Source organism: Brassica napus, chromosome C7, assembly GCF_020379485.1.
Source record: "Brassica napus cultivar Da-Ae chromosome C7, Da-Ae, whole genome shotgun sequence".
NCBI lineage: Eukaryota > Viridiplantae > Streptophyta > Magnoliopsida > Brassicales > Brassicaceae > Brassica > Brassica napus.
Genome location: NC_063450.1, coordinates 45909584 through 45919777, shown reverse-complemented (window position 1 = coordinate 45919777; position 10194 = coordinate 45909584). Strand labels below are relative to the sequence as shown.

The 10194-nt window shown below is 35.2% G+C and overlaps 1 protein-coding gene across 1 annotated transcript; it reads right to left on the bottom strand.

Annotated features, from left to right (window-relative positions):
• Positions 1-8778: 8778 nt before the first annotated feature.
• LOC106442482 lies at positions 8779-9813 on the bottom strand. The gene has a single exon (XM_013884161.2). It carries the CDS (start codon positions 9811-9813, stop codon positions 8779-8781), a length of 1035 nt encoding a protein of 344 aa, XP_013739615.2.
• Positions 9814-10194: the final 381 nt, after the last annotated feature.

The window sequence follows — 10194 nt, the reverse complement described above, 5'->3', positions numbered from 1 at the left end:
TACATACCGAACTATCCAAAAAATCGAAATACTCTAATATTTTTTTATCTAGAGTATTTTAAATTATCCAAATTATCCTAAAGAACCGAATTACCCGAATAGTTTTTATCTAAAATATTAAAATTTATCTAAATTACCTGATTGATATCCGAAAATCTCCAATAAATTGTTTTTACCCTGAATTATCCAAAATTAACCAAAAAACCGGAACTGAACCGTAACTGAATTGGAACCACAAATATATCGGATATTAGTCGGTTCTTATAATTGTTATCGAAACCGACTCGAAACCGAAAAGAACCGAACCAGACCCGAACCGAATTTCATAGATAACCGAACGGTTCCTATATCTTTATAACCGAAAAAACCGAAATCCGAAAGTACCGAACCGAACGCCCAGGCCTATTTCTGCCATTATTTAAATTTTGTGACTTGCTATGAAGGTGATTAGATATTTGATAACTCTAAATTTGAATTTGTCCTGAATTAGAGAAGACAACTGGTTTTTTGATCAGTTTAGTGATGAGTTAAAAGCATGTTATCTAATATGTGTGTATTGGTAGATGCAATATTTTTTCCAACATGAGACTTGTCGGTCTCCACAAACTGTTATTTTAATTATAAAAACCAACGAATAAGTTCTTCCTGCAACTCATTTACAAATGACAATATCTTCATTTACCAATACTTTCTTCCATTTTCAGTTTACAGCTTCCGGTAACCATATGTTCTTTTCATGTTGGTTTGCAGCTTCACCGACTCTGTCTGAGCTCCTCTTCCGCACATGCCTGATCCCATACAATTTATATATATTGGAACCAATTTATCACAACACAGCAACATGAATCCCATATGGAAGACCGCAAATTCGAATTTTGGAATCAAACAAAGAGTAGACAGGTGATAAATTATTTCAAGACTATTGTCTAATTAAAAATGATTATATTTGAATACACTAACATCCACGATTGAACTAAAGAGCAATTAGATTAACTTAACAACCCAGTTAGTATGGTCTAAATTTCTAGTAAGTAATTAAAGATCAAAAAGAAGCATCACAAAAAGGCCTACATTTTCTTTATTGCTAAGATATCAGAACCTGGGCTTACCTTCCAGATGTGTCAATATTGAGGTACTTGATAACAAACCAAAGTATGAGCAACATTAGTTGAAGAACTGCACGGAAAAATCCTAAAAACTTCAGAGCTAAAATATAGTACACCTGAACCATATAAGCAAAAAACAAACACAATACACTTTGGCATGCAAACAAAGACGTTTCAGTGAATATATATTTCTCCAGATGCTGAGATGTACAACACAGAACACCACCATAGTTTTAGATGTATAAATCTCCGAATATCCTTTTCTACTCAAGCTATTGGAGATGGCAGTGGAGTGACCAGTTCAATAATATCGATGCAGTCATACATATACATTTCTCCTACAAAACACAAACACGGACATGAGTGAGTGCGCCCATTTATTATATATACTCAAGCGCGGATGGTTTCTAACTGTCCGAAAAAGGTTTGAACAAAAGACGCAGAGACCATTTCTTAACATAGAAATTTGATAAACGACCCATAAAACACATACAAAATTTGATAAAAGACCTAAGTAATAGAAGAAAATAAATAATGAAAGGAATCAGAAAGTGAAAAGTAAACTAATTAGGATTTAAGCATGCTACCATGAAATCACGTTGCTACTTCCTTGTTTTGTAAATATTTTTTTCTTTCTCGGCGGTGCAATCTACACATCAAGCTACCGTACGTCGTTCTCAACACAAACTTTCTTCACCGCAACATAGCCTTCTCGCAAAACTTACAAATGTAAACATGAAAATCAGCGTTTCTTTGACTATATACTTATACGAATCTACAATTGAAGAATCTAAAGGGAAAAAGAAGTGGAAAGTGTATTGATTGATCAACAGATTCGTGAAACAGAAACGAAGAAGAAGAAGGAGAAGAGCAAAGGGTTCACGAAATTTAGGGTTTGGACAAAATGAAAAAGCAGATCTAGCTTCTCGCGTCAGTGAAGATTAAGGTGACAATGCCTTCTACGAAATGGGCTTACTGGACCATTAAGATTAAATTGCCGGCTCGTTAAAAAAGTTAAGCCCAATATCCGAAATCATTTGATTACGTGGCAAAACGTTAAAACCTGATTGGACGAATTTTTATTCTGATGTGGATACCCTCAGAGCTCTAGAATAAGAGCTTTTAATATAGTTTTGATACGTTTTTGATTAACTACCGCCGTGAAACTTATTTACTTAGTACTAGGTTAAGATCCGCGCCTTGCGCGAGATCAACATTATATATATAAATTATTTTATGTATTAAATATTTTTACATATTATGAAATAACTAATATATATTAAATAATTAAAGTTCAGTAACTATTAAATATATTATTAAATTGGTGCGAACATATAAATTAATTTTATTAATCCAAAAAATATTTTTTTTATATATTTGATAGGATATGTAATTAAATTTAAATGATACTAACATAGATAATATATTTTAGTATATTTTTTAATATTAATGTCTATTAAATGATGATTTCTACTCATATAGTTTTTTCGATCATTTATATCTTTTATAGAAAAAAATCTAAATTACTGATAACAAAATTTTCATTGTGGGATTAATAGTTTTAGTAATTTATAATCTTAAAAAAATAGGTTGTCAATGATCGTTCAAAACTTTTATAAAAAAAATTGTTCAAAGTAAATTTTGAAACTAAAATATTGTATTTTATATGGTTTATAGTTTAATTTAAAACGATATATATATTAATCTTAATAAATAATTAAATTAGAATTTTTACTTATATAATTTTTGTAATCATTTGTATTTTGTCATAGCAAAATGTTTAAACCATGGATCATAAAATTTGAATGTGAGACTCTTAACAGTTTTAGTAATTTATATCCGTTTGTAAAAATTCAAAATATAACATATACATAAAACTTTAAATTTTTATTATATGGTTATTGTGGTTGTTTAATTTATTTAATAGTTTAAAATTAAACAAATATGATAGAAGATACACTATTTTTTTTATCAAATCTTTATTATTCAAAACATTAATTGTCATATATACTTTAGCCACATTAGAAAATTCCGTAAATTTTATTTAAGGAAATAATAAAGTACATTAATGATGAATTTATTGTTAGTTTAATAAAAAGCTTATTATATAATTAGATGAACTAACATATTTCTCTAATGTTCTAAGAATCATCCTAGTGATACATGTGACTACAAAAAGAAGTTATAATGATTCTCAGATAAAGTTTTAAAGTGTTTTATAATAAGATTGAAAACTACGAATAGATATCCAATGTCTTCGAATATTTCTAAAACGCAGCACAATTATGATGACTTATGTGCCATGTTGAATATTTGAGAAATGGCCCAAAGTTACAAATTACACAAATCGGCATACAAGGCGTAAATCATTCATTGAACTCAACCGGGCTTCAGCACAGCTAACATGCAATAAATGGCACGGAAGGATTCTCAAATAAAGACTTCTGTTTGTTTTGATTCCATAATGAACTTAACATTTTGGAGGCCATTGTAAACAGTAAACAATGGCCTGAACTTTTTATAATGTATGAATCCCTTTAGACAACAAGGAAAAAGATTTCGTTGAGCTGCTTTTCACTTTTTCTATGCGATATATATACAATAAGTTATTCACACTATTTATTTATAATAGAGAATTATTGAGAGGCTATATATATGATTCGATCTTAAAAGATTTGCCGTAGCTAGACTTATGTTAATCTATGTTTAAATTAAGATTAGATTTTCCTTATGATCGAAGTCATTCACTTAACAAATATAGTTAAGTGGTCCAATGGTTCATATATTAATTGCATTAGCCGCAATGGTTCCATCAAACCACACTGCACACAAAAAGATATACATTGACTAAACACGCTCAGCGCGCGCGCAAAAAGAAATCTGATATATTGATCAGTATACTCAAAATTCAAAAACTATGCAGTAAATTAACACAAGTGGGGGACTAATAAAGTAAAGAAGATAATTACGGTCTAAGATTCAGAATCTATTGTTTACAAAGCACACAAAATAAACAAGATTTTATTCAACTAGCTATAAAATTAGGAGTAGTTGATCGGATTTGTATCCTAGTAGACTAGTAGTTGTGCATCATAGTGTCATCGTCCAGGACCATGTCCAAAAATGTAAATGTGCGTTATATATGGTAAATGTCTTGACGAAAAATAGCTAGAGAGAATAGTTTTGTGTTACTACTTTGGTATCAGTTGTTATCTTATTTCATTTGTATCCATTTAATTTGATTAATAAATATTAATTCACTTTCTCATGGATTTAATTTTTTTAAAAATTAAGGTTCACGTTGCAGGTTTGATACCCATTACTTAATATATTAAAACAATCTAAAATGATTTAAAGGTTTCTGAAAATAAAAATAGTTTGTAAAATTAATCATGATATAACTAATTGAGTTGAAATAATAAAAGAAATTTAGTATAAATTTGTTGTTGGAGATGAAAAACATAATTAACAGATGATGAAAAAATTAATTAGAAAACAGTGCGTAAAATGGATTATGAGAATATACTAGCGAGTATAAATTTTACTAATAAAGATGGGAAAACACATATAACATGAATAACACGTGATGGGAACTTGTGTGTATTATTAGGTCGACCAACTGGTCTTTATATACATATGGTAATGACGGTCTAAGTACTGGATCGACATGAGATCGTACTTATCCTTAACTAGATAATGACTAGCAATACGTAAGATAAACACCAACTATAATGTAGATAAACACAAGTAGATAGGCGCCAGTATGATCCTGCGGATGGGCTTGGCCCGTCTTGCTACACGGGCTGATAAATGGGTCGATCACTAAATGGTTTATAACACTCCCCCTTGATCGACACATCCGGTCAAGGTTCATTCATGCTTTGGATGTTGCCTCATTAAAACCTCTCTTGACAAACCCAAAACCCAATGTGATAAAAGAGAAAACAAGACAGAAAAAAGAGTACAACACATGAACTCCCCCTGATGAATGCATCACTGAAGATCCTTCAGTCGACGCATGCCTATCTTCCATATGAGCTTCTTGAACGTTGAGGTTGGTAGTGACTTGGTGAAGAGGTCGGCTGAATTCTCACTCGAACGGACTTGCAATACTTGGACCTCTCCTGCCTTCTGAAGCTCGTGTGTAAAGAAGAACTTAGGAAGAATATGTTTCGTCCTATCTCCTTTAATGTATCCATCCTTAAGCTGTGCGATGCATGCTGTGTTATCCTCGTATAGGATGGTCGGTGGATCCTTTCCTTTGATCATACCACAAGTGGTACGAATATGCTGTGTCATGGATCTCATCCATACACTCTCACGGCTGGCTTCATGCATGGCTAATATTTCTGCGTGGTTAGAGGATGTGGCTGCCATGGTCTGCTTCATGGACCGCCAGGATATAGCTGTCCCACCGTGTGTAAAAACATAACCAGTCTGAGATCTAGCATAATGTGGATCAGAGAGATAACCTGCATCAGCAAAACCAACTAAATCTTCCTTAGATTTGTTAGTAAACATAAGACCCAAGTCTTTCGTTCCTTGTAGGTAACGAAGTATATGTTTAATCCCGTTCCAGTGCCTTTGGGTCGGACAGGAGCTGAACCTAGAAAGTAAGTTCACAGCAAAGCTGATGTCTGGTCGTGTGTGGCCAGCTAAATACATCAGAGCTCCTATGGCACTGAGATAAGGCACTTCGGGACCAAGGACTTCCTCATTTTTCTTCTTCGGACCAAATGGGTCAGTGTCCGGACCAAGACTTCTCACGACCATGGGGCTAGTCAATGGGTGAGACTGGTCCATATTAAATCTTTTGAGTATTTTTCTGTATATGCCTTTTGATGCACAAGAATTCCATCTTTCATATACTCAAGTTGCAATCCCAAACAAAACTTTGTTTTTCCAAGATCTTTCATCTCGAATTCTTTCTTGAGATATTCAACAGTTTGGGAAATTTCTCCAGAGGTTCCTAGGATATTTAAATCATCTACATATACTGCAATGATTACAAAACCCTTATTGAACTTCTTTATGAATATGCATGGGCAGATCTGGTCGTTTTTGTATCCTTCTTTCAGGAGATATTCGGACAGTCTATTGTACCACATTCGACCTGATTGCTTTAATCCATAAAGAGACTTGTTCAATCTGATACAATGTTGTTCTCGAGAACTCTCTTTGTTTTTCAATTCAATACCATCTGGAATTTTCATGTATATCTCATTATCCAGTGGACCATATAAGTAGGCAGTTACAACATCCATTAACCGCATATCAAGACCTTCTCTTACAGCCAGACTTATTAGAAATCTTAAGGTCGTAGCATCCACCACAGGGGAATAAGTTTCCTCATAATCTATTCCTGGTCTTTGTGAGAATCCTTGTGCAACAAGTCGTGCTTTATATCTCACAACTTCTCCTTTCTCATTTCTTTTTCTCACAAAAAACCATTTGTATCCCACTGGTTTTATGTTGTGAGGTGTCCGGATGATCTGTCCAAACACTCCTCTCTTTTTCAGTGATTCTAACTCCACATTAATGGCTTCTTTCCATTTCAACCAATCTGGTCGTTGCATACATTCTAGTATAGATGTGGGTTCTAGATCCTTATTATCCATCAATTCGACTGCTACATTATAAGCAAATATATCACTCATGTCGACATGTTTTCTGTTCCATTTCCTTCCAGACATGACATAATTTATTGAGATCTCATTATTGTCAGGAACTTCATTACCTTGATTCTTAGCGTCCCAAGTATCTTTTGGTGGTACATGAGTTTCCTTTTCCATGTCTAGAGTTTCCACTTTGTCGGATTTCTTTGCACTCTTTCTTTTCCGAACTTCTTTGTCTTTGGAACCTACTGGTCTACCACGTTTCAATTGTGGTTTAGACGTAGTAGCAGCCTGATTATGTCCATCACGGACATCAAGTCTTATTGGTGCATTTGCAGCTGGTATGTATGACTTGGTTACTCTATTTGGGTCAGCAAAGGAATCTGGCAATCTGTTAGCTAGCTCTTGAAGATGTATAATCTTCCGGACTTCTAGATCACAATCTCTAGTCCGAGGATCCTGCCATGTTAAGGATGTTTGATTCCATTTTATATCCTGTACCAGCTTACCATAATCTCCCCCTAATGCTGGATACTGGGATTCATCAAAATGACAATCCGCGAACCTGGCCTTAAACAAATCACCTGTTGTTGGCTCTAGGTACTTAATAATAGAAGGGGAATCGTATCCAACATATACTCCCATCCTCCTCTGAGGTCCCATCTTTGTTCTCTGTGGTGGTGCTATAGGCACTTGGACGGCACATCCAAAAACTCTTAGATGGGATATATCTGGCTCATGACCCGTTAGTAGTTGGGATGGCGAGTATTTGTGCTCACTAGATGGCCTGATGCGAATTAGCTCAGCTGCATGTAGTACTGCATGTCCCCAAGCTGATACTGGGAGTTTGGTATTCATTAAGAGTGGCCGGGCAATCAGCTGGATCCGTTTTATAAAGGATTCAGCCAGGCCATTCTGAGTATGGACATGTGCTACAGAATGCTCCACACTTACCCCCATGGACATACAATAGTCATTAAAAGCTTGGGAAGTGAATTCACTTGCATTGTCTAGACGTATAGTCTTTAATGGAAAATCTGGAAAATGTGCTCTCAGTCTTATTATCTGAGCCAGCAATCTTGCAAGTGCTAGATTACGAGTTGATAGGAGACAAACATGTGACCATCTTGTGGATGCATCAATCAGGACCATAAAATATCTAAATGTCCCACAGGGTGGGTGTATTGGTCCACAAATATCAACTTGTATTCTTTCTAGGAAATTTGTCACTTCCTTATTCACTTTGGTACGTGATGGCTTAGTAATTAGTTTCCCTTGTGAGCATGCTTCACATGTGATATTCTTAGGGATAACTCTTTTTGTTTTCAAACTGTGACCATTTGAATTTGATATGAGTTTTCGCATCATGTTCGAACCGGGGTGTCCCAGCCGATTGTGCCAAAGAGTGAACTCTTCTTTGAATTCTTTATTCAAGACGGCATTAGCCTCAACAAGACTGGTCTGGGCATAATAAAGACCAGTCCCACACGCAGGTATAGTCTCAAAGACTTTCTTATTGCCTTGGGTGATTTTATAAATCTGTAGGAATTCTTTACTTCCTTCACCCATTGTTTCGATGTGGAAACCATTCAGTCTTATGTCTTTAAAGCTCAATAGACTTCTGTTTGAGCTAGGTGAGTACAAAGCATCTTCAATCTCAAGATGTGTACCTTTTGGCAATAAGATATTGGCGTGGCCATAGCCTTCAATTAAGCTAGCCGTGCCAGCTATAGTGGTGATGTTAGCTACCTTATGTGTGAGATGTATGAAAAATCGTTTGTCTCTCAAAATGGTGTGGCTGGTGCCACTGTCCACCACGATTGTATCCATTCCACTTTTCATTCTTCAAAAACAATAATCATAAAGTTAATGAACAATAATAAAATTTTCAGAGATGGTATCTTTAATGATCTAATTCTTAGGCATATGAGAAATGAAAAAAAATTTATTCATTCATAAGGATAAAGTTAAATCCAAAGCCAAACACTGATAAACAATCTTAAAGAACACCAAATCCAGGGGAAAACAATAAAAAAACGATATGGAATTTTAATTCCTTATTTCAGTATGTCTGAAGTTTCAAACTCCATGTGATCAACTTTGTCTGACTCGTGCTGGTGATCCTGGACGTCTTCCAAGTCATCATCATCATCACCATCATATCCCGGGTCTCGAACCATGTTAGCTTCCGGGTTTCTTTTTAAGCTCTCCATGTAAAGCTCACACAAATGCTTAGGAGTTCGGCAATTCTTTGCCCAATGATTACCCATACCACATCTGTGGCATCGATCAGCTTTGATCTGTGGTTTAAAAGACACACTACGGCCTCGGCCACGACCACGGCTAAAGCCGGGTGTGGTACCGCGACCACGTCCTCGCCCGTGTGCTTTAAAAGAACCACGACCTCGTCCTTGACTTCTTCCACGGTTTGGACCGGGATGGTCATTGTGTTGGACAAGGTTACTCTCTTTCTTTGGCTCTATAGCCAGCTTAGAGATGTCGGGTAATGGAGCTGTACCAGGAGGTCTCATCTCACTGTTTTTCAATAACAGTTCGTTGTTAGCTTCAGCCAACAAGAGACATTCTATCAACTCAGTATATGTGGCGAAATTCCTCTCTCTGTACTGCTGTTGCAATACCATGTTGGTTTGAGGAAACGTGGAGAGAGTTTTATTAAGCATCTCTTCCTCGGTTACTTTTTCACCACATAACCTTAACAAGGACACAATTCTGAACAGGACTGAGTTGTACTCGTCTACTGATTTGTAGTCCAAGAACCTTATGTGTTTCCAATCATATTGAGCCTTTGGAAGCAACACCGTTTTCTGGTGGTCATATCTTCGCTGTAAAGCGATCCAAAGGTCATATGGATTTTCCATGGTCATGTACTGAGTTTTCAAGTTCTCTTGGAGATGGTGGCGTATCATGTAGATAGCTCTATACTTGTCTTTGTCACTGGAATTGTTGTCTTTGGTGATTGTGTCACCAAGATCTTTTGATCGCAGCATGATCTTTGCATCAAGCGCCCATTCCAGGTAGTTGTCACCATTGCTTTTCAAAGCACTGAAATCAAGATTCGCAATCTTTGACATCTGAAAAATATTTGTAGTTTATCCCCATTAGTAAGAAAATAATCGGATCATTCACATACTCTTTCAGTCGGATACAAGCAATGCAAGTAAATAACAATATTTTTTTCAATGATCCAAACGATTTCATGTATATGCAGGAAGGTAAAGTTAAACCTATACATCTAGGATAAAGTTAAATCCATTGCATGAAATCTGATCAGTTTTATCAATTTTCGACATGAAAGTAAACTAATCAGTATGAATGATCTATCCTAATCAGATGATTTCATGTGATATGCAGGAAGGTAAAGTTAAACCTATACAAAATCGAGATAAAGTTAAATCCATGCATGAAATCAGATTAGTATACATTTTTAAAAAAATGCAATCATTTCTTGCTTT

What these genes read in the sequence shown, in the direction of transcription:
- LOC106442482 (XM_013884161.2), bottom strand. Translation starts at nt 9,813, where the DNA reads ATGTCAAAGATTGCGAATCTTGATTTCAGTGCTTTGAAAAGCAATGGT.